Source organism: Thunnus maccoyii, chromosome 24 (assembly GCF_910596095.1).
Source record: "Thunnus maccoyii chromosome 24, fThuMac1.1, whole genome shotgun sequence".
NCBI lineage: Eukaryota > Metazoa > Chordata > Actinopteri > Scombriformes > Scombridae > Thunnus > Thunnus maccoyii.
Window position 1 is genome coordinate 12,987,750 of NC_056556.1, and position 27,748 is coordinate 13,015,497.

General features: G+C 40.8%; 1 protein-coding gene across 2 annotated transcripts in view; it reads left to right on the forward strand.

Annotated features, from left to right (window-relative positions):
* The window catches only part of LOC121891909 (rho GTPase-activating protein 6-like), an 81,025-nt gene that overhangs the window by 45,314 nt on the left and 7,963 nt on the right, over window positions 1-27,748 (forward strand). For both annotated transcript variants that reach the window (XM_042404555.1, XM_042404556.1), the window contains exons 2-9: window positions 16,299-16,458; window positions 20,590-20,661; window positions 23,766-23,914; window positions 24,733-24,861; window positions 24,956-25,151; window positions 25,241-25,296; window positions 27,145-27,295; window positions 27,491-27,639. In XM_042404555.1, the coding sequence (XP_042260489.1) occupies window positions 16,299-16,458; window positions 20,590-20,661; window positions 23,766-23,914; window positions 24,733-24,861; window positions 24,956-25,151; window positions 25,241-25,296; window positions 27,145-27,295; window positions 27,491-27,639 (1,062 nt within the window). The remainder of the gene's footprint in view (window positions 1-16,298; window positions 16,459-20,589; window positions 20,662-23,765; window positions 23,915-24,732; window positions 24,862-24,955; window positions 25,152-25,240; window positions 25,297-27,144; window positions 27,296-27,490; window positions 27,640-27,748) is intronic.

Below are 27,748 nucleotides of genomic sequence, written 5' to 3' on the forward strand. Positions count from 1 at the left end.
TATCATTTTCATCAGGGCATGGCTTGTTGTGGTTATAAATTAAGCTTCAGAGAGCTCCGCATGCACCGAGATAACCTCATAAATGTTGTCAATTCACATTTGAAATAAACTAAAATGGTTTATTCCTCCTTATTTTTTAAAGAAAAATCATTCCAAATGTCTTTTTTTGGGGGCCAGCGGTGCATCTTATAAAAAAAGGGCGTAAAGGAAGAATGAATCAAAAAGGGGGAATCCTCCGGCCAAGCTTTCATCATCTGCACTCACTTGTTTATAGTCAAGTGACGAGTATGTAAACAGGAAAGGTCTCGGCGTTTGTATGTGTGTGTGTATACTGACCACGGCTAGCTGGTCAACAGATGAATGGATGGCTGCATCTTCACTCATTTACGCAGCTGCATCAGCGTGATGACACACGATGCCTTTTATGCCTAAAGATTTCGGCACAGCAAATAATTATGGCAAAAATATAATGCATTCTTCCTCAAATACAAAAAAGGAGCTCTGAGATCTGATTGAAAACACAGCCATTGTGTGTTTATCCTGTTTCTCTCCCTGAAGGTGGTATGGTGGTATTTTAGACAAACTGAATCCTCATGTTTGTGGTCAGGACAAGAACAGAACAAACAGGCTCCCAAAGGTAAATAAAGGTTTCTGGTTTCTTTTTAATCTTCTCACAATCTTTGATGAAATTTGTTTCAAGGTTAAAAGTTATGCTGGATGAAGGGAAAAAAAAAAAAGTCAGCGAAACAAGTTCCAGTTACCAGTTTTGTTTTTTATGTTTGGGTCATTTCTCATGTTAAAAAATCACAAAAGGTTATTTTTTATTAAAACAAAGAAAACATGTGATTTTCATTTTTGTTCAAATGGCAGCAGTGATCATATGAGGCAGCATTTGTTCATTTCTGAAAACAGGTGGAAGAAAGCGCTTCACTTTAGTGTCCCATGTTAACTTATAAACATTATAGATGTATTTAACATTGTTGATAGATAGCTGGCGTTTACAAGTCATGTAAAGTACGACTTTTTCGTTTCAGCAGTGGACTTTTATTGTCCTCAGTATATCTGATGTGTCAGGGTTTATTTTTCAGACGGAATCAGGGGAGCGAATCCACTCTGCAGCTCTTGTGGAAACAGTGAAAACAGCCAAAGTAGTCCCTTGAAAGTGCTGAGATGTTTTGTGTAAATTTCACTCTCTTCCGTGTTTTCTGTAAATTTTCATCCCCTACGTGTGCCAGATTTTTTTTTTTGGTCACTCAAGTAAGTGCAGTAGTTCATGAGAAGCACAAATTAAGAAATTCTTTTTAAGAAAAAAAATTCCTGCATTCGCACCTGGATCCGGATTCACGTTCAAAATGAATCACTTGTTCCTTTGCCCGCGGCCCTAACATTACATCTGATTTCATTGAAACGTTTTTTTTTTCCCAGGGTGTTGACATAATGACTCACAGATAGACTTTTTTGGTTTCTGCATATTTTCTGTTACAAGTGTTCTCGCTTTCCAGCAAAGACCCAGCAAAATGACAAATTTTGGATGAATTTTAGTCCAGTCTCACAAAAAAATGTGATGGGTTCATTATGTTTCAGCGCTGGATCTTATTTAAACCATGTGCTTCAAGCTTTGTAGATGTATTTCCCTCAACTCTCACCATTAATCAAACCTACACTAAACAGACCCAGTGGGAAAAAAAAAAAAAAGATTTTTGTTGAGTTTTGATGGCTCGCACGGAGCAGTGCCAATGGGAAGGTGATAAGTAGTTTACCGTGTTCAGTTAACACCCCATTAGCACTTATCAGCCTCTGTTTAAAGTGCTCTACACCTAGTCATTATTGTTAACACTTTATAGTTTTTTACTGGCACACATTCATATACACACACACACACATACACACACACGCGTTACGGTCAGCTGAATGTTGGTTAGTGTGTGTTGGGCAGGGCAGCGGGCACTGGAGCGCTGTGTTCATTCTCTTTCCGCTCGAGAATCAATAATAGACCAGCTGACCCGACTATGACCTGCGTTACACGTGTGTGCGTCACATACACACACACACACACACACACACACATAGTCACATCCACTGTCCACGGAGAACAAAGCATCGCTGGGCAGTGGCGGGTGTGGTGTGGGTCTCCAGGAAGTTACACTTGGCTAAAACTTCCTAGACAGAAACAAGGCTGATGGTTTGAAATGTTAATTTAATTACTTTTGAAGTATTTTCAACAGTGGCTGGTTGCGTTTGAATGGCTTACATCACATTGTTATTAATGACTCATAATATATTGTCATAGCGGTTGAGTTATAGTCTTATATATCTTATTTTTGGATGTAGTTTCCTTGATAATGAATTGGAAATGTGGAGAAAAGAGACACAGAGCGGTTTACAGTAAGATATGTGACAATGGTCCTGATTGGAGGATTTGCAGTTACAAGTAGCATGAAGAAAGTGCTCTACAGTTGTTCAACCATCAGTAGCCCCGGGGTTTGAAATCTGTCGTGTCCCGGCGAGGTCAGACATTCCAGTCCAGTCATGGAAGTCTGTCAATCTCCATAGGAAGCTGCAGAGTCAGTCCAGACTCCACCTCCTCCTACAGGAAGAGCCCTGGGGTATGAAAAGGGCCCCTTAAGTTGTTTGTGGGAAGGGGCGGGGGGGTTGAAAAATAAAACACAATGAAACACATTGATCATGTTGTCATGTGTCACTAAAATTACAGGGATAAAGAGTGAAAAACAGCAACAACAAAGAGAAAGCTTTCCTGAAGGTCAGCTTTGCACTGTTGAAGGTGATTAAACTCATAATTCTGAATGAATGATCACATATGAGGAATTTTAAAGTCTTCAACAAACACATCTTTCCTTTTATTACTTTTCTAGACATTATAAGACATATCATTTTAGTTTTTTTTTTTCACATCTAGCAAATGTGCGCAATCCGCCGAACACCGTGTGCGACGTCATGCGTGGCTCGTGCGCACACGTCACATTTAAGCCGTGCGTAAAAGGGTCTGACGCGCGTCTCATAAAGCGACCGCGGTCTGGCCTTAACTCTGTCATCTTCATCATCAACATCATCCGGATTCTGAAGGGGCAGACCAGCATGTTATAATCCCCCCGCTCTTTAACTACCTCACAGGATTAACTGGGAGGGGTGATCCGGCACCCACGTGGAAAATAAAGAGTCTTACGGAGACTTTACTCTGATCCCGCTGTGTTAAATGGATACGGTGGACGGAGCACAGAGAGCGAAAACCAAAGGGAATGTGGTCTCAAGTTCTTGCCGCAGGCGTGAAAAATACACTAACTATTCCCTAATTGGATGAACATGTAATCTTACATCCATGAAAAATAAAGATTTACTAAACGCACTCACACTCTAAGCTGTGTTAACGGAAGGCGTAAGGATCTACACAGATGCAGAAATGAGAACAAAGAGCTCGAGTCCTGCGTCCGTCAACTCAAGAATTTGCTTTTGAAATGGTTCAGTCAGAGGTCAAACTTATCTTAAATGACAGTTGTGACCCTACTTCCTCAAAAAAAAAAAAACAACACATCCTACATGTACAAGTTTATGAAATTTTCTTAAGCAAGGAGGAGATCAATGGTTGCAAAACCGCCCTTCAACTGAATCTCTCACCGCCAGACTGTGTGAAATCAAGTTTGTCGTGACATTCGACGAGCAGGAGAAAAATTTCAAGCTCTCAACAGAAAAATGAGTCTTCATCTGACTGCAGCTGCTACAGAAATGACAGATTAATGGCATAAAATGCCCAAAATTAGAAATTAATCGCTAGAAGTTCTTGAATTACCAACAGAGCGTGCTTTGGGACATGTCTGAAGAGCTCTGGAAACTTTCTAACTTTGGTTGTTTGGTTGGTCTTTTTTTTCCAGTGTCATAGTTGTCATGTGTTTGTCTGGACAGCAGGAAATAAAGGGTCAAAGTTGTCTGGGTCTCTGATATGGTTGTTGTTGTGCATCCTCATATGGCTGTTTGTGTACATCTTTGTTGCTACAGCAGATTTTCATATTGAAATACTTAAGCATCTGATTGTCAGAGAGTTGCTGGAAAATGACGAGGTTTGTGTGTGTGACAAGCGTGTGTGAGGAGAAAACAACTGTAAGTATTGTGGTATTTTGGATTTTGCTCTTCACAGTTGTGGCAAATAAGAGAAGGCGAGTCGAGGGCCACATAAGTCGGATTCCCGCTTTACATCTGAGACCCGACGTGTTCCGGCTTTTTGGCACAGATGCCACTTCTAATCTCCGAATCTATTTTTTAGAACATTCCAGGACTGATGGAGTGGCACATTATTTCTCTGGGAGTGGTTTCTGTGAAGACTGTGTATGTGCGTGTGTGTATGTGTGTGTGTGTGTGAGATACCGTTCTCACGGTGCTGACATAGTAGAGCGCTCAGACTGCAAAGGGTTCGATGGGAAAGCAATGCCCATGGGGCCACTTACACTACCATTTGAACTGATTGACAGATAAATTGCACACACATGCAGACACACTGTACTATGTACGTATTGAATGTCCTTCCGTATTAATGGAGGCGCACTGATTGTATCAGCAATACAATCACTTCTTAAAACCATAATTGTATATTTGTTTATATGCAGTTCAGTCTGAATCCCGGCTGCATGCTGTGTTTGTTGCTCTAAGCAGATAATAACTATTATTTTTCACATAAATGTAGACATTTATGGTCTTCATTTCATTGAAATGAATGAGGAAGCCAGAACTGAACACTTTGTCCAGAAAAATAAACATGTCCTCAAAAACATGGGTTACCACAATAATGTTCGATGGAAATGTTTAACTTTAACTGATAAAGTGTAAAAAAAAGATAAAAAAAGGCGATTTTCATATAAAGTCTAATCCTAGTTAAACTTTTGGCACTTTTGGCTCTAAACAAGACTGTATGTATATTTGGCTGCAAAATTAGAACCATTTATGATTGTTTTAATGTCTAGTAAGGTTTTCAAGATGCATTCACTGTGCAGCAGTGTTCCAACCACATCTAAGGGTGGTAACTGGATGCAGATTTAAATGGATTGCCTGCTTGCACAGCTGGGAAGCCGTGGAGGGATCATGTCAGCGGACTCAAGCTGTTTGGCCACGGTGCCTGCATGGAGGACCTGGAGCTAGCATGAACATCTCCATCCAGTCAGTTTTGGGAATTTGATATTGCATGTGGCGAGCACACAACTGCAAATGCACGATCCGCAATCATTGCATTACTGTATTACTGGCTACAGTCTCAGTTATTGACTGGAGCCAATGCTTAAAACTGGAAAACATTTTTCAAGAAGCTTGAAACGCATTATATTAAATTAGTCCCCACTCAACTTTGTTTGATGGAAAAATAATCACTACAAAACCCCAGGCACCTGCTTTTTTTTTTCTTTCTTTGCAAATGATCCTTTTATTTCCTCTGTTACAAGTGTCTATTGAGTAAAATCGTGCTCAAATCTGGTGGCTGAAAGACTACAATTGTCATCTGCTCAATTCTGTTTGGCAGTGGTTAGACTACTGCTGAGTTGTGACCTTAATTTGAGTTTCAAATCACTCCGCAACACACACGGAGGCCCGGAGGAACTCACACACATGCACGCATACAGGTCAAAGAGGACCGAGTGCTGATGGCTCAGACCGTCTCAGTCTCAGCTGCTGCCATCGGGGCCGCAATCACTTTGTTGCAGTTCAAGTGGAACAAGCAATGCGTTTTTTTCCACTTATTTATGCTAAAATGCACATGAGTCTCACCTTCTCATATGCACGTACACACACACGCATTCTCACGCACAAAGTATCATTAAAAGGGCTCAACTCTCCATGCAGAATTAGTAATGATTAACCGGCTTCATTAGCTCAGCCGGTTAGTCTGGTTTGAGTGAGCAAGGAGGAGAATTTACTGACTTATATACAGTTGAGTTTACACACATTCCTCAGATAGGGTGTAGTTTGTGTATCTGTGTGTGTGTGTTGAATAAGGAGAGAGAGATGAAATGCTGGAGATATTGGTAGAGGAGAAAGGGTGATGGGTAATAGATATGGATGGGGATGCAGAAGTGGGATGGACAAGGCCCCATAAAATGAAAAATACATGTTCCTACTGTTGTTGTTCATTTTTCTCGTGTTATATGCCAAATATATGTTAAAAAATCAGTATCAGAGTATTTTTACATCCAAATCCTTGTCTTTTCTCTTCCTGTTAAGCAGTTTTAAATGTCTGATGACTCATCCTGCACAAAATTTCATCCAATCAAATGTGACTTTGGGAGTAGCTGGCCACACCGGTCATATAAAACCGCACTTCACCCTTTATGGGTCGTAATGTGGAGAGAAATAGGAAGAGATGTGTGTTTGGATATCAGTGGGCAAAAAGTTTGGTTTCATTTCAACAACGATGTGGCTGAGGTGTAATCATTCATCTCTCCCTCGTCCTCCTCCCGATCTAACAACAGGTGAGGGAGGTGTGTGTGGAGCCTCTGCAGCTCTGTATCGCACTTAACTCTGTAAACCCCTTCCACTTGTTAGCAGTCCAATCAAATGCAAAGGATTTGATTTAAATCCCTCTTGTAACCGTAAACCGCTCAGATATTCTGTTTCACTGAGAAATACGTCACGGCACAGAAGCTAAAGATGTTAAACTTCTGTTTCACTGGGACTTTAAAAGAAGAACTTTTAGTAAAGTAAGTAAAACTGAATCTTCAAAATCCAGAGGGATGAAAATGGGATTTTGAAAACCCTGATTTTCCCCTCATTAGTTGAAATTATGAACTTGGATATGGAAGAAAGTGCTGAGAGGTGATAAAGTAGGATGGACAGAAGAAGAAAACAATGAGGTTATCCATTGTTTATAGTCTGGCTCCTGCATCCCTCCAGGCAATTTTAAAGTTTCCCAACACACACTGCTCCTGCTAGCAAATCAATGGTTTGCAAGTCAAAGTAGGAGTAAGGACCATGTTAAACACAGCTGCATTAAACCCCTGATAGACTTTTTAAACTCACTTTGAACAGACGAATCAGCACATTGTACTTTATCGTCTATAAGGTGTCATTTAAGACATTCCTCAGTGGCAAATAACAAATTCATAATATGATGCAGGAGCTGAATTATTTTGGATATTTAACTGGATCTTCACACTTAAACTGTGATGTTTCACCTCCCACTATTCTCACATATACACAAAAAACCAAACTGTAGCCTCACGACGCCGAAAGAGTTCCAACACAGAACAAATAGTATGACAATGATGTAATATTTACTTGAAAAGTTTTGAGACAAAAATAATTGTAATTTCATCCAGAATTGGGGGAAAGGTTAGTAGCTTGTTGCTGTTCTCTAACACAAATACTCAGTGTAAATGCCAGAGGTTATCACGCATAAAGTTCAGTGTTGCAAACAGAAGTATAACGTCTCTGACATAAACCCAAGTCTGCCAATGACAGCTGATAGAGAAATACCCTGACAGATTTTTGGATGATATCTGCGGTCGTTCTGCCATCCACAGATCGCTTCGAGCCAACACCACGCACACGCAAACCCACTCCTCCTTCTACTATTAACTGCGGTGTAGATACAATACCTGATTTTCTTTGCTTTTGCAGCTTATGTAACCATTATGCAAGATCCTTAGTCTTCAAGGTCGGGCCTCATTATTGCTGCAGGGCCTTCATATTAATCTGTCTTTAAAATGTTTGATGTTCGCCCGACGCTTTAGATGTGCCTGCCAATGATCCGGGGGGGGGGGGGGGGGTATTTGGAGCACACAATCCAAGTTGCCTTTGCTCATTCTGGCGAGCCAGCCAGCAAGGCCTCATTAAATGCAAAGGCAGAAGAAAAACAATACGCAGTGAAAGCTGATACCCACATATGAATGCTTTTGTGCTGATTTACAATTCCTGTATGTCTATGTGTGATGCCCTCCCACAGCATGAAATATGTACAAAGAATGAAATATCATTATGTGCATTTACTGCTCAACTTGTCATTTAAATAACTCTTGAATGCAGTCGAACCACATAAACTGTAAACAAATTCAAAGTGGGGGGGAAAAAGCTTGAGGAAGTATTTCCATAAAGTGCCTGTAAAACAATACAGCAATGGCTCATACACTTAAACTAAATCAAGCTGTGCATTGTTGGAATGCATTGTGTCATTCTTCCGTGAACCGAGAGCATCAAGTGGGGAAGTCAACACAAAAGTCGTTTCGACAGTTGTTCTCGGCCAAGTTTTGCGTTTCGGTTCCTTTCAGAGGGGAGTAAAACGTGATCGCTACAATATGCTGAAGCAAACATCACTTTTGTTGCCAGAATGTGACTCTCTGAAGAAAATGTTAGACAGATTGTCCTCGTCTGCATGCTGGGACGGACAAAACTGGCTTATAGTTGTTTACAGATGCTAATTTGTGGGTGAGCGTCACAGTTCTTTCACATTGTTTTGACCTTATTGACTTAGCAAATTCAGATTATCATGCTGGGCTTGGATGTTTGACCAAAAGATCCCATCAGTGTTTTTCTGCTGCATTAAACAGGTTCTCCAACACCAATATTCACCTTTGTCTTTGAACATTTTTGTTCTTTCTCCCTTTTGACCATTTTTTGACCTTTTAATTGAACTTTCTGATCAAATTTTCCATTGCCAATTCAAATTATACAGTAGTTATGCATGTGTATGAATCAGCCCTTCCTCCTCTTTTTGGTTTATGGGACATCAGGGCTACAAAACGATTACTTTCATTGTCACTTACTATCTTAGTAATTTCTTTGATTGAAACAGCCACAATGAACTTTTAACTGGTTATGTAATAGTCTCATGATGTCTCGGATGTCTCTATATGACCTACATAAGCTAACGAGATCATCAGCTCGAAGATTGGCCATTTCTTTATAGTTATTTGCCACTGGGTTAGATTCCCCGTGAAATCAGATGAAATGATTTACAGCATGCAGACGGGAAGAACCTATGTTTACGTTGGGCTACATGGGGAGGGAGTACAAATACATTATTTCTCTATGTTAAAAGTTAAAATTAAAGTTAGACTTATTGTCTAAAAAAGAGAGAGCGATCACAAGCAAAGTGATAGCACAAGCAAGAGAGAGAGAGAGAGAGAGAGACAAACAAAGCAGTGACTCATTGAAATAAAATGTTATTTTCTGATTGTTTCACAGCAGCTATGTTCTAAAGCACAAATAAACACACCCACGCCTCCGCACAGCCCTGCGGGAAGGTGTCGCATTGCTTGATTTGGTGTGAACGCAGCCTCACATGTAACCCAGGTGTATGAATGGTACTAAAACAAATCACTGTCCTCATATTACAATTATCAACCTTACATAGCCACAAATAGATACATTACCTCATCGCTATGCATCCCGCAAACAGCTGTGTTTAAATAAGAGAAATAGTATTAAAAATAAGTGGAATCTTTCTGTCACTCGCTTCCAAAACAAATGCACGCGCTAGCCAAGGTTTTATGACGTGATGCAGGGGTGCTCATGGGAAATGCAGTCTTCATTCCGGGATACACTTCCGCTTTTGTCGCCAAAATCAACACAAAAAGTTCCTAGTAGTAACTTTGATTGATTAGTCTATCAAATGTCAATAAATAGTAACAAATGCTCATCATAGTTTGTCAGAGCCCAATGTGATATCTTCAGATTGCTTTGTTGTTTGTTGTTTTGTTTTGTTTTTGAGCTTCAATTTACATGATATAAAACAGAAAAAGGCAGCAAATCCTCACATTTGAGAAGCTAAAAGCAACAGATGTTTGACAAATGTTGATTAATTTTTGATTTGATTGATTGATATACAGACTAATAATTTCCTGACTAAGTAACATACAGACACAACCAATTACAATTAAATCACAGCAGCTACCCTTTTTTTTGGCCTTGGAATGGACGGTATGATAATCACATTATACTCCATCTGCATGACCTGCTACGCAGTAGGTTGATAACCTAGCATTTTACAACCAGTGATAAGCCTGATACAGCTGAATTACTCTCACATGAGGTTATGTAACACTTTGTGTGTGGATAACCGGGATACATAATTGGGTATTTGTTTCCCCTCAGGCAGCATCATGGACAACCCAAAACAGGTGTAGAAGCCTATTAATCCTTAGTGTCTGACAGGTACATGTACAAACATGCACACACTCTCACACACACTCTCACACACACACACACACACACACACACACACACGCACACACACTCCTGGCTGACAAGCAAGGGTGGTCAGTAATTACAAGCAGATGTGAAACTTGCAGAGGTTCCAGGTCAGCGAAAGCAATCTATTACATGCATGCATGAAGCCAACCTGTAAAAGACAAAAAAAAAGAACAAAAAAAAAAACAGAAAAGTGTTGAAAAATACTTGTGCATTCCTCTAGTTCAGCCTTGTGTCACAGAAACTCTGCTCAAGGGTCATTTAAAGCCAGCTGCAACACAAAAGCGAAAGAAAACAAACCAAAAGTACAATGTCAATAATTTTGGAATGTCCCTTTAATGTCTGTATTCGCTATAAGTGATCTCTTCCTGGGCCTCTGGTACCTTCCTGGAATATCACTGCTCATGTCATCCTTGATTGTAGCTTATACAAAGCCGACCGGCATGGTTTTGTCATTACCAGATGTGTGCGTATGTGAATGTTGTTGTGTTAGAGAATGAGGTACTGTAGTGCCCATGTGTTGAACTAGCTACCTGTGTTTTACTCCCATTGGCAGATCCATTATCACAATTATATTGCTGTGAATTTATTAATTTATATTATCGGAAATAAATAGAGGTAACACGTTGCGTTGGTTCAAGTGAACCACTCTGTGAGGTTGTACTTGCTGAGGTCAGCCTTGCTAACATGCTCACAATGCCAACGCTAACATGCTGATGTATAGCAGGTATAATGTTTATCATGTTCACCATCTTAGTTTAGCAGCTGAGGCCGATGGAAATGTCATCAGTTTTGTCATAAATCTAAGTATTGGAGAAAGTTTTGACAGGATGATGGCACTAGAAGAAAAGTTAAGAGATCGCCAGGGTCATTAAGATTCATCCTCTGGAGATCATGAATGCAATTTGGAAATCATTTCAATAGCTGTTGAGATGTTTCAGTTTGGACTAACTGGTAGACCAACCAACTGACTGATCAACAGACATCGCCATCCTCAGAGCCACAAAGCTAAAAATAACACCAAAACAGACCCTGTAATAAAAATCTGCTAAACTATTGATCGTAGTTACCATAAAGGTGATGAAATCTGACACGAATAGTTATTTTACTAAAAAGCAAACAAAAAAATAAACACTTTTATTACCACTTCTTGGCACTTACATGTCTCTCATACAGACTTACTAGAGATGCTGAAACTAACCTTATTATGTGGATTGAATATTTGCCAGATGCAATTGATCCGCATTAAGTTTATTTATCAATGTCATTATTAAATCCAGTGTTTCAGCTATCAGTGTTTCATTTAGTCATAGTGGGTTGCTCACTTCATTTCTGGCATCAAAGCATCCTTGGTGCATAATGTTGCCTTATGTGTAACTATATCCTAGTTATCAGATCAGCACTATGGTACTGTGCATTTCTTGCACTTTCTTGCACCATTAAAAAGCTTTAATTCAATTAAATTAACTTCCGCATTGGCATTCGTCGGGGGGGAACAACAGAACATACAGTCTGTCTTAAAGATTTTCACTCTATTTATTGCTCAAACCAGCGGATTAAAGGCTTTATAACAGCTTTTTTCCCATGAAAAGAGGATTTGCCTCATTGTCTCTATTTACGGTTGCAATGAATAAGGACAACAACAGCGCTTGAAGGCGGCATGTGTATGCATATATTTCTCTGAGGATTGTTTTTCTCTCTCCACTCATCACACATGTACACACATGCGCTCGCATAGTCACATGCGTATGACCAGATGGGGACCAGTAATAACACAGTTTGTCAATGCGTTGCCACGGCGCTCCAGACCAATAATGGTCACACTGATGGCTCTGTGGTGTATGGAGTATTGAGTGGGAAAGAAGGAGCTGTGTTATTTGTTATTGGCTACATTATAGCTGTCAATAAGTCATCAAGGACAATGACGATCCAGAAAGGACAGTTTCTTTTTCTTTTTTTCCCCCCTGTAGATAAACATTTATACATGCTTTATAAAATGAATATTTATAATGATAACTGTTATGATGCATATTATGACCTGTTTCCAAGTCAGCTTGATATAAAACATGAAAGAGTCTCTCTGTCGTCAAAGTGATGTTATTCACTGGAAATGTTTTACACAGTGCATCTCAGCAACAAGTGTTCCAGGTGCGTTACCATAGTAATATTTCTCTCACTTCCTGGCCCTTTTGATTGTCTGTGTATGAGTTGCCACGGAAACTGACATATTCCTTTGCCCGTTGGCTTTTGCGCCATTTGTCCCTTTGTCTGAAATAGAACAGAAACCACATGCTGCAGTGTACTGTATGTCCAAACGGCATTAGTCATCTAACTGCACGATGCCAGTCTAGTCAGCAAAGTCATTCATCCTTCCAGTAAAACATCTGTCAGCACCAGCAACAAAGACAACACAACAAATGCTGAATCCTATGCTTGCACTAAGGCTTTACATAACATTTTATATAACATGTACGTCTCACCAAGCTGTTGTTTGGATTCGGCGGACTCCACACTTGAATCACTCTTTGCACTCTTTTACCCCATTCGTCTACTGTGTTTGATCGAAAGCATTTTCATGATTTATATTGTTTATTCCTGCTCACGCAAAATTGAATCAGGTGTAACAAGCCATTTGTTAAACTTGAGTTTATTTGATTCACAATCGCATCCATTCCAGCAAACATCATCTGCAGGGGGTTTGAAATTGTTCTAATAAATACAGAGGGATACAGATGATGTGTAAAGGCTTAGCAACCAACTATTTTGGAGACAAACAGCGGGAGTTAAAGGATTGTGACAGTAGCTGCATGGTAGATTTCTCTCTATACAGTCTGTTCAAACAGTGTTACATCTCACTAAGCATCCACGTCATACTGAGCTCTGTGATAATGAACGCTTTTGGCTGTATGTTCCAAAGGCATCCAGTGTTAAGGCGCACTGTGGCTTGACATTTGCGGGGTGAACAGTTGAATGGATATAACATTAGGAGATATGTTATGTGAATGTCATGTCGCTCATTAACTCCACTGATACAGCCAAACAAATTAGCATTTACTGTGCTATATAATAGGTGACTATCCTTATCTCAAGAGAGAGAACATGAGCACCACTGAATTTGAGCAGCTTTCTAACCGGAGGGTGAAAAAAAGCCATAAATCTCTCAACTTGAAAAGTTTATCATGAACTCTAAATGACACCATCAGTCAACTCTAATGGTTTGAAGTCCAAAATGGATCCCAAATCAGTGTTTGTTTTTTTTTTAATTTGGAAAAAGGGAGTCTTTGCTGAAGATGTAATACATAACTTTCCACAAATTCTGCATCATGTTTGACTTTCTTTTTTCCCCCTTTTTCGTTCTTTTGACCAAATGAAGTGTTCTAAACCAATATTCATCTTCATTTTTGAGCAATGTTTGTGTCTCTCCCGACTGACTTCGTTGCTGCCTCGGACCAAGGGTTCGTCTTTTGTTTTTCTGGTGCAGAATAAGGACATGGTTATTTTTGGGTAGAGTATTTCTAGACTCAGCAGATTTAAATTTGACTTCCCAAAAAAAATCAAAGATTCAGTATTTCTCTGGTAGAATGTTATTCCTGGCAGTGTGGAGAAGGCTTAAAAAATCATTTTATTGGGATTATTTGGATTTGTTTGAAAAACCCAAATAATTAAAACAGTTTTGGGGTGGATTGGGTGCACTATATTTTCACATAACGCTGCTGATTTCAATGCGTGTGCTCTTAAGGAAATTACGTGCAGCAGCTCTGGTTTGCACAAACTACTCAGATTAACAAGACTGAATTGTGGTGCATAAAGACAACAAGTCCGACCACAACAATATTGATGGACTTCTGTTTTTAGCAACCTAACATAAACGGAGTGAAGACAGAAAAATCGAAGTGATGGACATGTGGTTGCAGATGTAGCGTATCTTTTTCACCCCCTACAAATCCATATAATCATACATAACAACAAATCATACTGTATATTTAACAAGAATATCCTTTGTTCACAGTTAAAACTATGCCAAGGGTGCCGGATTCATTTCATAAGTGTGGGTGCCAAAAAGTGTGTGTGTGTGTGTTCATGTGGGTGTGTGTGTGTGTGTATGTGTAGCGGTAGATAGACTGGAGACTCTCATTAAACTTGCCACAGGGTGGAGGTATAATTCCAAACACAAAGCAGTTAACTAGTGCATGTAGGATTAGATACAAGCTTTTTGGGTCAATTATCCAAAACTACGAGTTAACAGGCCAGTAACACTGAGCAACAGCAAGCAGGCAATAGGAATGTTAATGTTGTCTTTGTGTTGTGAGCAGCCATCAGTGTTCACTGTATGTATGTCCTCTGATTGGATTAAAATGTCAATATACTTCCTGTTTGATGTTTGTCTGCTTTATATTACTTACTGTCTCAGAGTGGACGGGAATGATTGAAACATCTTTTTACCGTAAGTGTTGCAATATATGGGCATTTGTGGGGAGATACAGAGATTTGTAACTTAAAAAGAATCTGGGAGGAGGGTAAAGTGGGTGGGTGGGGTGACAATAAGCCCCTTGGACCCCCTGCTTCCGGCGTCCTTGAACTATGCGGGTTGGTTTTGGAAGGTCTCGGTTGGTAAATTTGAATGAGCGTCACTGCAGGTCACGCAGGCTTTCAGCTCATTGTTGCCAGAGTCCAGCGGTGATACCAGGATTTAGTCTGCCCCCTTCACTCTTCTGTCAGCATTCCAGGGGTTTCATAGGTTGACACTTAAGAACTGAAGCTCATCCATCCTCTTCAGAAATCCCGCTGGGCAGAACCAGCTCGACCGAAGAGAGGCCTCTTATTTAACTTTTCCAACTGTTTGTCTTTTCTTTTGCTGTGTGTGTGTGTGTGTGTGTGTGTGTGTGGATGTGTGTACAGGCATGTGCATGTGTGTGTGCCCCTCAAGCTGTGTGTGAGGTCAAGCGGGAGGGAAAAGGGTTTCCTCCGGCAGCGATAAGGAAGGGCATACACATAACAGCGGCGCTCGATGAAATGCTCTATTAAAGGGGGCAACATGCAACTTGTTTTTCGCTTGACTCGTGACAGGATTGTTCACACACACACACACACACACACACACACTACTCATTCACTCACTCAGGTGGCTCTACAGGTCGCCTGTGTCTTCATCTTGTTTTCCTCCCATGCCTGAATGATGGCTCTGTTGCTTCACTGCACTAAGTGGGGTCAAATAACAAGAGAGTTGACAGCGGGAGGAACGATTTCAAAAAAATATAGTCAGTGGAAGTCTAATCATGAAAAGTGAAGAGAAGCTCTTGACATAAAGACTCAGAAAAAACATTTTTCTAGAAGATTTGAGCAAGAGTGAATATCATCCAAGGGGCAACTTGAAGAAACTACTTTTCAGAGTACGCTTGTAAGCCCTTTCCAACAATTCATCACTATTCAGTTCAGTTCAGTTTTGATGGCAGATTAAGCCAAAGCTGCAAGGTAAACCTGTCTGCTGCTGAAACATGAGACTGAGACTGTTTTCTCTGCTTTCCATATGCTATCATGTCTCCGTAGACATATGCTTTGCAATCTTAATGCTACTTTATGCGTGTGGACAGCATACTGCAAATCCATCAGTGCAAGGCCGTTTCAGTGCTGGAGGATGTCCTCACTTGCTCTTCGGAGAAAGACAGACTTTTTTCCTAAGCACATACTGTCTTTCTGTTTATCTATCTCTACTGGTTGTATCATTTTTGATACATTTCGTTTGGCGTATGTTCAACTGTTGTAAAAACTGAAATCCTGCACATGTTGTATTTTGCAGATTTTTATCTTTTTCATATTTTTTGTTTTGTTTTGTTGTTTTTTTTCGGAATTGTCTTATATAACGTAATCTGCTGCACAATTTGTTTTCTGTTCTTTTAATCATTTTCATTCTGGATGACTGCAATTGCTCAACAGCCACCCCTGAATCCATCCATCCATCCATTCCTTCTTGTCTCATGTTCTGTCCTCAACAAACTATTTACAGACTCATTTTTAAGAAGAAAAACAGCAGTGATGTCAACACATGACATTAAATTATATTATTCTAATCCCTCTGATAGTCTTATCTTACTCTTTGTGTTAACTTTTGTCTATCCCAGGGTGATTTCACCTGGAGCAGCCTGTCAGGGCGGAGCGTGCGTCTGACGCCAGTTGCCATCCAGAGCCTGTCAGAGCTGGAGAGAGCCAGGCTGCAGGAAGTGGCCTACACCCGTTTACACCAGGACTATGACCTGGGATGTCAGATAACCATGCCAAAAGGTATTGCAGTGTATTGAGAGAGAGTGTGTGTGTGCTCTTATGCTTGTTGCAAAACTGAGTGAAGTAGTGTTACATAATTTGTATGTTTGTGAGTTCCGGATGAGTGGGATTTACTGCTGCAACATACTTGAGATAGCATCAAGTTTTTAAGACTGTGACATTTATGTGACTGTTAACTGGGACCAAACACATCTGTGACTGACTGATCTGGAACTGTTCCTCCTTAACCCATGTTTGCCGCGTACGCACGTGTGCTTGTGCTGCTTTTAAGCTTGTGCAGCTACTTCCAAGTGTCTCATAAAGTGAAGCTAACGCTCAGTCCTCTGACCACATCCTCTTATCATCCCTCAAGTGTATTTAAGGGAAGTCATGTATGGTCTATGTTTGGGGAAGCTTTGACAACACATGAATTTAGATGTAAACCATACTTCACATCTGGATCGGGTGCTTCCTGCCTGACGTGGTATCTGTTGACTCCCCTTCTCATAACGACACGCGACTCCCTTTCTGCTGCAGACACCCCACGAGTCACCATGTACCCTCTATTAAAAAGTACAGAATGTTTCAACTGCAGGCTTTATTTGTCCTCGTGGCCCTATCTTAAAGCTAAACAACTGTAAACCAAACCATTAAGTGACTAAGAGTTCCGAAAATGACAAAATCAGGCAAATCAATCCAAATCTAGCAAAAACAGGCAGAGCAGTGCAGTGAAACTGCTGGAGTTGGTGGTTTGTTTCCCAATGGACCCGCCCTTGCTAAAAATGTCTACATGCATCACAGTTTATAGATAGACGAGAATAAATATACACAATCCCACTCAATTTAAAGCAAAGAAGTGGGAAAGATATAACAAGTTAATAAGCTTCACAATTTGGTTATTTGTTCAGTAAAGTACACACTACACTGAATACCACTGCAGGAATGCATAACACATTCAAAAGGGGCATTTATTTGAAAGGGAAATAACATAATAATAACATTGTACTCGACATGTTAATTACGAAATGTGGCAATATTGTTAAAAAGAAGTCCTTAAGGGCAAGAAACTAAAGTTATCTAAAGTTATTTGGAAGACAAAACAAAGGTTAAAGGTGAAATTATTACGCAAACTGTCTGTTGTGAACATGCATCACAGTGCATAGACTTCCTGGTTTAAATTTGTGGTTTTGTGTTCCCAATTTTCTTGCAAAGATTTTGGTTGAACTCACTTTCAGTTCTCAACTTGAGTATGTTTTTTAGTGGCTCCTAAGCTTTTGGTTTGTGACCTCTGTATGCAGCCTCTTATCCCAGGTTGCATATTTCTACAAGTTGTGATAAGATAGCCAAAAAAATCATGAAAGGCAGATTTGTCAGTATGGTGTTTATAAAAACAACATTCAAAGTTGGCCCTTCCTCCCCAGATCAACAACATGAGAGAGAGAGAGAGAGAGCAGCGGCGGTCGAGCGAGCTAGAGAGTGAATGAAGAGAGGGAGTGGCGCTGGCGATAACAAAGCAGTGAATCAGATAAATAAAACACTATTTTCTGGATGTTTCATGGCTGTTATGCTCTAAAGTACAAATAAACACACCCACACCTCCTCACAACCCTGCGGGAAGGTGCAGCATTGCCAGATTTTATGTGAATGCAGCCAAAGCACACGCTTCATCCTGTCTGTCATGGCCTCTCTGCTCTGTGTGTGTGTAGCTCAGCCCCGGTCAAGCACACACACAAACCTGCAGCTCTTTATGCATCCATGACACAGAGGAGAGAGATGAAGACAGCGATATAACCTGGAGTCCCGACCTCACACCTTGCATGCTGTTATTGGCTGGAGGCTACACACCCACTGCCCAAAGGCTGACTTCCAGAAGTGTCCCGAACACAGCAAAATAATAAGAAATATAGGCCATACACTTCTAGTGGGTTATAAGTGATGATATATTGTTTTTTAGGAAAATCCTGCATAATATACCTTTAAGTCTACTAAGTTATTTGAATAATGTTTAGAGAAGGTAAAATTATTCAGTAATTCAGAGAAGATAAGGCTAAGATTAGAAGTCAAGAAAAGAAAAAGACATAAGAAAAATATGTTTTTCAGTTAATCCATTCAAGACCCCTTAGATCTCTCTTATGACCCCTTAGGGGTCCCAACCCCCAGGTTGATAACCACAGGTTTAGATAATCCAGCTAAACTGTTGGCTCGTTTTCAGCCTGTTTGATTGTCTGAGCAGTGTTTCTTGCCCCACCAGACTTTTTTATAGTGATTTCACAGTAATTGCTTTGCTTTGTAGCCTGGAAGCCAAGATCGCAAACATAAGACCCAAGTTGTCATAAACCAGAATTTACTTTAAGATTTATTTTTGGTATTAGAATTATGAGTCTGTGCAAATTATGCACACTAGATGCAGCCTTTTTTCCCCTTCACTGTATAGGAGTGGAGTTGCTGCCATAGCAGCAGTATAGTGCAGCCAGTGGATTATCCAGGGCCTTGCATTCCAGCTGAAGGTTAAACCTCTCCCCACCATGATTTAATACGTACTTGTCTGTGTTGCTTATGAATTCCAGAGCCCCTGACGGCCGCCATGTGCTAGCGAGGGAAATATTTCAACTCGTGTGTAAGAGTGTGTGTGTGTATGTGTGAGTGCTATTTCAGCACTGCTAATGTAGGCTTCTCAGCCCCGCTGTCTCTCATATTTATCCGAAGGGATCATGTTTCTAGTGTTTCTTTAAGAAGAAAAGGCAGATTAAAGAAAAGATAGAACTGAGAGAGACAAAGAGGGATGGAATGAGGGTGTGATGAGACAGAGAAAAGCAGCAAAGATTCATCAGACAGTTCAGTTTCTCAACCGCTTGGAGTTGAACTGGGGAGGTTTGGAGGTTCGGGGGATTTCCGTACAGCTTTGGGAGCCATCTGTCAAAAATCCAAACCATTTCCTATCTCTGCTTCTCCCTTCTCTCTCACTGCCCTCACTCTCCATCACAACATCTGCTTTCTTTCTCCTTCTATCTCACACCCCATCCTCACTGTTTCCCACCTATTATTTCTCTCGCACACCCTAAGATTTTACTTCACTCTCACTTCTTGCAACTTCTCATTCTAAGCTGCACTTTTCTTTGCAGCTCAGGCTCTGAAAAGGACACGCACATTTCTCATATATCACTACAGTGGCAATAAATTGATTATCAAAAGAGCAGCTGCAATGTTCAACTTGTTCAGATTTGACAGAGATGGTTGGACACATGGGGAAACTGAACCTGCTCCCTGACGTAAGTGGGTAATGCTACCATGGAGTGTGTTGGGGGAGATGGATAAAATTTCCTAAGCAACTCATTTGATACAGCTAAAGGGAACATCTGGGGTTCAAACTGAGGTTGCTAAACCAGCAGATCGCGCCTTGGTCCAAAATGATCTGATGTGTGAAAGAGTTGGTTTTGGATACCAGAAAACCAAACAGCAGAGTGACTGAATGATAGTATTAAAAGTTGCTGATGTTTCCACAAACTGACATCCTGGCCTCAGACGAGACGATTTCCTAACCTGTGAGGACTCCAAGAGTTTAAAGTTGCATGTGCCACCATTTCCAGAGTTTCCTGATCATTAATCAGCAAATTCAGTAGTCGTTCATCATGTTGACAGCTGACAAAAGTGGCTTTCCTCCTCAGAGAACTTAACAAGAGTTTCATGATACATTTTTGGTGATTATAGTGCATTAGACTTGTATGTCTATTAAGCAAGGACCACTAATATCCTTCCAAACCAAGACCTTTATCACAGTGGAGGATTATAATGTTTAGTGCTATTAAGATCCAGATTAAATTTTTCAAGCAAAACTTGGCCAAAGAAAGCTTAAGGATGACCGTGTATAACAATCCTCCAACATTTTCATCAGTATATATAAACAATATAGGTGATTTACTGTAATAGATCTTAACAGATACATTTTAATGCTCACTTATACCGTAGCCGACCCTGTCTGATGTTTCGGTTAAATGGATTTGAGTTCATAGGCGGCTTTCCCCCCGTGGCTAATTTATGTCTGCATTCTCGACATAAGCTTATTAGATATAATAAGCCAGATAAGATACAGCAGATATGGAAATCATCTGTTTCAAATGATTTACTTGCTTGTTTTTTTTTCCCCCAACACAGATGGACAGAAGAGGAAAAAGTCGCTGAGGAGGAAGTTGGACTCTTTAGCAAAAGAGAAGAGTAAAGACAAAGGTACGGCGAGTTGTTTTGATACGCACTCTGACAATTTGCCAGTTCACAGCGTTTTCTCTCTCCGTCTCCCTCTCTCTCACTCTCTCTATCTCTCCCTCCTCTTTCAGTCTGTCTTTGTTGCGACTCACTCTGTGTCTCCATCTCTCCCTTCCTACCAGTGAGACAGAGGGACTAGTCTGTGGTCTCCACCCCTCAGGCAGGTGAACAGTGAGGTTATAAAAACACAGTTTCTGTTTACTGGGCTTTGACAGTTTATATTTAGCTTAAGTGGAGGGACTCCTTGTAAGGGGACTGGCTCTGAGAAGCAGCCACTCTGCTGCACTAAGCAAAGCATATTTGGCAGAAAGAGAAACTGATCTTAGTCAAAGAGCCCAGAAGGAGATAGGAGCAGGAGATAAAATGAAACAGGCTTTTCTTCTGGGAGTTTTTCTTCTGGGAGCTGAGTCTGGGAGCTGATCTCAAGTCTTGTTTACAATAAATACACATGGGAATGTGAGAAATACACACACCTACCCAAGTTTGTTTTTGATAGCCTGTCATACTCGAACCAGTGCTGATTTTTGCAGAGCTTGCAGTGTTCTCGAGTAGCTGATTAAAATGGCAGGAATGAGTAAGTATAAGTAACTTGAATCAATGTGATGATCTGCATTTGGAGGAGTTAGCTGTGTTCATACAAACTTAATATCCACAAACTACACATATGTATAATGTAAAACCCTGATGATGTTGTGATGTCATCTGAGGCTGGGTTTAAAACAGAAAGCTTGTGATTGTGTGGAGTTTAAAAGACTTTACTCTTTAAGCAGTCCTGTTGCATTATGGGAAGTGTAGGATCCAGTGTTTTTGGAGCATGACCCATACTAGGGACTAAAATCAGGCTATCTTGACCACTGCTCAGTCTCTGCTCAGTCTCTCACAAATCCTGCAACTTTATGGAAGTTGGAAGTGACATACTAAATCACTTGACAACCCCTTTAATACCATAGGACATATTCCACAATCAAATGCATTCAATTGAATGATTTTTAAGGATTTTTTGGGGGGGAGCAGCATATTTTGGGACAATATGCTATTAGAACAGCTTTTTTGTGAGTGCTCTGTCAACCTTTATTTACTGCTCCAAGTTGGAGACACAGCAGTCAAGCTCTGGGTTTTATATTGCAGTAATGATGCCATGTTACAGCTGTGTGGTCTGAAAATAACACCCATCCTTTGGCCATTCAGAACCGAATGTCTAAGATTTATGTCAGGGCACAACTGTTTTCTGTGTTTTCCCTCCACTACATGCCTCGCTATACCCCTCCAGAGCCCAGCTGGCTCAGATGTAAAGTACCTGTGGTCGAAACTTTTCTCCCAGGGCCCCTGAATACCAGCCCTGCTTTTCACTTTGAACCGGGCTCAGAGAGAAACATGGAGAAAAGGAAAATGCTGGCTTCTTTGATGCGGCCACAGAAACCTGAGCTCTATGTGTTGTGACGAGACCTCAGTCAAACTTTACTTGCAAACAAGGTTAACAGCTGTTATAATCTGCTTTGAGTACCTTATGGGTGAGTTTTTACCTCAGAGAGAATCAAGCAAGTTGTCAGTCAAGACAAAGCTTTACTAATTGGTCTCTTAAATACTTTTTGGCACTATCACTGCATTGTCCTGTGTGGTACACTCCACCCATTTGGCACTTTTTGCACATTAAAACAAACGTTTCATGTTATTTATAACTATCCCGAGGCTGTGAGAGACATTCTGCATGCAGAGACCATATCCAGCTAATATAAACACACTACATGGACGTGAATAAGAAATAGTTATTTTAAAAAAAGGGGGGTGCTGAAAACCAAGACTGCGGTTCCTAAGACGCTGCAGGCCTGGAAAATGTAGATTTATGAAAATCTGTCATGGCTTGATAAATGTGGTCTGGTCCTGGACGCACTGTGAAGTGCTGTGCATTACGTTGGTAAAGCACTGTACATTATGCGATCCAGATAGTGTATGTGCATGTTTGTGTGTGTGTGTGTGTGTGTGTGTGTGTGTGCTGTTACATAAGCCCTGTTAACTCTGTGAGGTTGCAGAGCAAATCCGTTGTGTCACAGTGTTAGTGGTCATGTTGTTCATGAACCACAGCCCTCCACTTGTGGTTGTGGAATGCATTTTGCCTTCTCTCTCCCTGTCTTTCTTTTCTCTCTTCCCCACACTCACACACACACTCACACACACACACACACACACACACACACACACACACACACACACACATGCAAGCACTGAACAGCTGGACTGTTTTTGCTCAGCTGTTGGCTTGGGCTTTGGGATTCTGTATAATGGAATATATAGCCTGTGATAGCCCAGTATGACATAATTTCTCTCTGAAGTGAGCTTGTGCATATCTTCAGTGCTTGCATGTGTGTGTCAGCAGGACAACAGAGACTTGCATCAGAAATTAGTCTAAGTTAATTGCGATTGTTTTGCCTTACTTCATTTTGGTATAAAAACGTTTGCTCTCTCAACCCAGAACCCTTGCAACTTCTTGCCAAAAAAAACTATACTCTGCCTTTCGTCATACTTACCCAGATCACCTGCTAGCTATTATTTACATATGTCTCAGTGCCGAGCAGCTTCTAAAAATTACCTCCATGGAGAACATGACATTGCTTGTGGGCGAGAGTCATCAAAGTTGTGTTATTTTGGTCAAAGGCACTAGAATTAGTGGTCTGGCGTAATCAGTTTTTTTTCCCCCCCAATTTTCTTTCTGTGATGTCTTTTTTTGGAAAACAGATAGTGCTATAAGATTTTTAACTGACCTGGTAAACGTGTGTAGTGATACTTTTATGGCACATGCTCGTGTAAAAAGCAAGCTCCAACAGGAGTAATAAAGAGTTTAACTGGAGATGTGTTTGATCTTCGTGTTGTGCTGCACAAGTTTACAGAGTCTAATGACTATTTATGGATGTTGCTAATAGACCCTTCTTTTTCTTTTATTTCTTCTTTGTGCAGCTGAAGTTTTATTCAACTTTCTTGTCTCCTCTTTTCTTGCCCTCATCCTTTTCTGCCTTTATTTTCCATCTCTTTCTTCCTCCTCTTCTTCTTTTCTACCTTTTTTTTCCTCCTAGAATGCATCCCCCAGGCCTTCAGCATACCCCTCTCCCAGGTCATTGCTAATGACAGAACGCACAGACAGCGTCAAGATGGCTATCGTCAGGACCCTCCACAGCGCGAGGAGCACAAGGACGCCTCAGACCTCGTCTCATCCATTTTACAGGTCTATCAGTTTATCTATAAATTCATGTGTATGACTTGCCTGATAGCAGATTAAATTGTCAACTTGTTACACTCCGTTTCCATCTTCAGTCTCACATTGCCTCCACTCTAATCAATTTCCGTGGGGTTAGGGGATTTGATTCAATCACCACTAAACACTCTGGCTGGTGGTAAAGTTGAGCAGTGCTTGGTTTTGTCTCGTGTGTTATCAACATGGAGGCCGGGTCACAAACTTGCTCATATTACAGATAAATAGACACTAAAATATGTTTGTTAAAAGGGAGAAATAGGCAATGCAGTAACATTTTTGTGATTCATACTGTATTTTGTCAGCACTGCTAGTTGTACTCCTCCCTGGTTCAAAGCTTGACAATGCTTGACAATAGCATTAGTCCCACACGTGGCGCTGATTGGATTGATCGCTTTTTCAACCGCGAAACCGCTGTTTTTATGTCATGATGCCAGACGAATCAGTCAACTGGGTGGAGTGGGCGGATTCAAAGGTCTGGACCCAGGCAAGTGTATGCCTGTCTGTCCTTCCCTACATTCAACTGTTTCTTAAAACCACAGGGGGAAAAAAATCTGCAGATGATTGCGTTGGTTTTAGTGATATTTGTAGGAAGTACTGTATATAGAATTAGGCAAATCATCCCACCAGTACTGTTTGAAGACAATAAACCAACTAAAAACTCAAACGAAAACCTACCAACTCAAAATTCTCAAAACAATGTGGTATTCAAAAGCATTTTCTGTCGATCAGAGTTCTCTTGGATGTGTCAAACGTAGCCAAATCTAACTCTTGCATCATCCGTTCTGCAGTTTGCCACCAAGCGGCCGTCCAACAAGGAGCTATCCAGCAGTAACTCCTCACTAAGCTCCACATCAGAGACAGCCAACGAGTCCACGTCGCCCAACACGCCTGAGGCTGCGCCGCGAGCACGCAGGAGGGTGAGACACGCTATTAGCGCTCATCCCAGTCTGAACTACATACAGTGGATCGATTGTTTGTAGTCTGTTTCATGATTGCATGATTAACCTCCAGGGCGGGATGTCAGTGGACTCGATCACAGACCTGGATGACAACCAGTCCCGCCTGCTCGAGGCGCTGCAGCTCTCTCTGCCCGCCGAAACGCCCAGTAAAAAGGAGAAGCACCGGGACAAACGGCTGAGCCTCAACCCCATCTACCGTCAGGTGCCTCGGGTGGTCGACAGCTGCTGTCAGCATATTGAAAAATATGGTTAGCAGCTTCTTCACCCTTCATCTATCCTCTGTTATACTACATCAACTGATCTTTTAATGCTGACCTTCTTTCTTATTTCCACTCAGGTTTGCAGACTGTGGGGATTTTTCGAGTGGGAAGCTCCAAGAAGAGAGTCCGACAGGTAGGTATTTTTGAGTTTCTCCTTGGTTTGCAAAAGATATCCTCATTTTCACCCATCAACAAATCAACGGCTTAATTTCCAGAAAGTGAAATTGCTTTCTTGTGCAAAATGCTCTTCACACATTCTTTTCCATCCACAGAAGGCAACACCAACAAACAAAACCTCCTCTCTAAGAATAGATCGTGTGATAACCAACACAGTGCACCAAATATGCGCCATGGTGCCAAAGCTCCCTCTATTGCATTTGCTATCTTATGACTGTAAACAGTCCTTCATTCAAGAGCCTAACTCACATGTACAAAGACGCACTTCTTGAATATGTCTGAGAAATACACAGTGTTCCAACAGAGCTGGTAGTGCTGTAAGCAAATACATTCTTACCAGCTCAATACATACGTTAAAATTACGTCATTCTACTTACTCCTACACCTTTCATTTTCTTTTACCCTTGACTCTAGTGGCTACACAGTTATAGGGTGCTTGAATGCTTTATTTAGCTTCTGGGGCAATCAGTGTGGGCAGCACATTTTTTTAATGTTACCTTTCCTGTTTCATTTTTTTATAACACTGACTTCTACTTGTAGTAGCTGAAAGATAATAAGAGACACTCACTGGTTATTGAAGTCGGGAAGGTTATTCATTCACTAACAGGCACAAGTACACGTCATTGACCTTCAGGTAGATACATGTCCAGGGTTTCCTGCATTATAGTTGAGGTGGGCTGCCTCGCTTGGAATAAAGACTGATTGCTAGCATCAGAAGAAATTATACACACTTATCCAATGAGTACGCCGAGTGTTTGGATTTAGAGAAAAACAAAGAACAAATGTGTAAGTATAGTCTTAGTATATAAGTAATTGTTACACATTTTATACAGACTGCTGTAGAAACTCTTGTTGCATAATATTTCCTCTTCCTCCTTTTTTTTCCCACATTTGAACTTCTCAACTGTCACTCAGCAGCTGCAATATTCATGAAAGTAACTGTGGTTACTGTGGCAGTGTTTTGTTTACTTTTTTTAAACTTCTTTGACAGGAAGTTCACATATTTTCATACATGCTCTGATTGTGGTTAGTCAACAGTAAAATGTTTCTTGACAATATGACATCTTCAGACAAACCGCTTTGTAACAACAATGCCATTTCAGACTGTTCCTGTAGCACTGCAGGAAATAACACTTTGTGGAAACTTGTCATTTGTACGTGTTAAAATAGACTAAACTACTTGTTAAAAGTCAACAATTTACCACTCAGATACTCTTGAAATTGGCTCCAATAAATAAAACAAGAAGGTGTTAATTGTGGTTAGTCTGACCACTCTATCTCTGTATGTTTATAACGCCGTTTCTTTATTATAAACTTAATTAAATGGTTTGTATTCACACATCTGTATATCACTTGTGGCAAGTGTAAATATCCATTTTGCATGCTCTGCTAGTCTGTGTTGATTCTCTCCAGCGTCAACATTTATACATTCACCGCAATTGTCAGCTTACTGTGAAATAAGAATTAATCACATACATTTACTGATACTGTAATGTGCAATGTGATAAACGAGCGAATGAGCTGTACCCGATGACCCACAGTATGTGTATCTATCATCCTGGCTGACAATAGACTTTCTAATTCTCTGGAAGTCATCCAAAGGGCAGATCGCAGAGATTAAGATCCATACTGGTAAGACTAGTTTGAAAAGAAAGTCTACCAGGTCACTTGGAAGACCCACAGGAAGTCAGTATGTGTGGGTGTGTGTGCAACTTAGAATATAATGTCCATTGTTCTGTGCGAAGGATGTTTCTGAATCCCCTTCTTCCCCTTTGCCCTCTCTTTCTTTTTGTCGCTCCTTCAGCTACGTGAGGAGTTTGATCGTGGTGTCGAAGTCCAGCTGGACGAGGAACACAGCGTTCATGATGTGGCTGCTCTGCTGAAGGAGTTCCTCAGGGACATGCCCGACCCACTACTCACCAAGGAGCTCTACACTGCTTTCATAAACACCACATGTAAGCTCCATTGTCCCTTTTTTTCCCCCTCTCTGCCTGACCTTGATCCATCTTTCTCCTCTCATGTTGCTGAAGGCAAGACTTCCTAACCATCACAAAAGACTGCTTCATCTTTAATGCCGAGAGTCAGACAAAAGTACTCTTTTCGTCTCCATCTTTTCTCTCTCACCTAATCCATGCTAATCTCTGTTGCAGTGTTAGACCCAGATGAGCAGCAGAATGTCACTCAGCTACTGGTCTACCTGCTCCCAGCATGCAACAGTGACACTCTCCACCGCCTACTTGAGTTCCTGTCCACCGTGACCAACCATGCCCATGACCGGCAGGACAAAGACGGACAGGAGGTATGCACTATTTCCCAAACATGAAAATTCCTCAGAAAATCTTTCAGCAAGTCAATGAATTAAGTGGTATAAAAATATCCAAAATCCTTCGTAAACACTCAAATGCAGG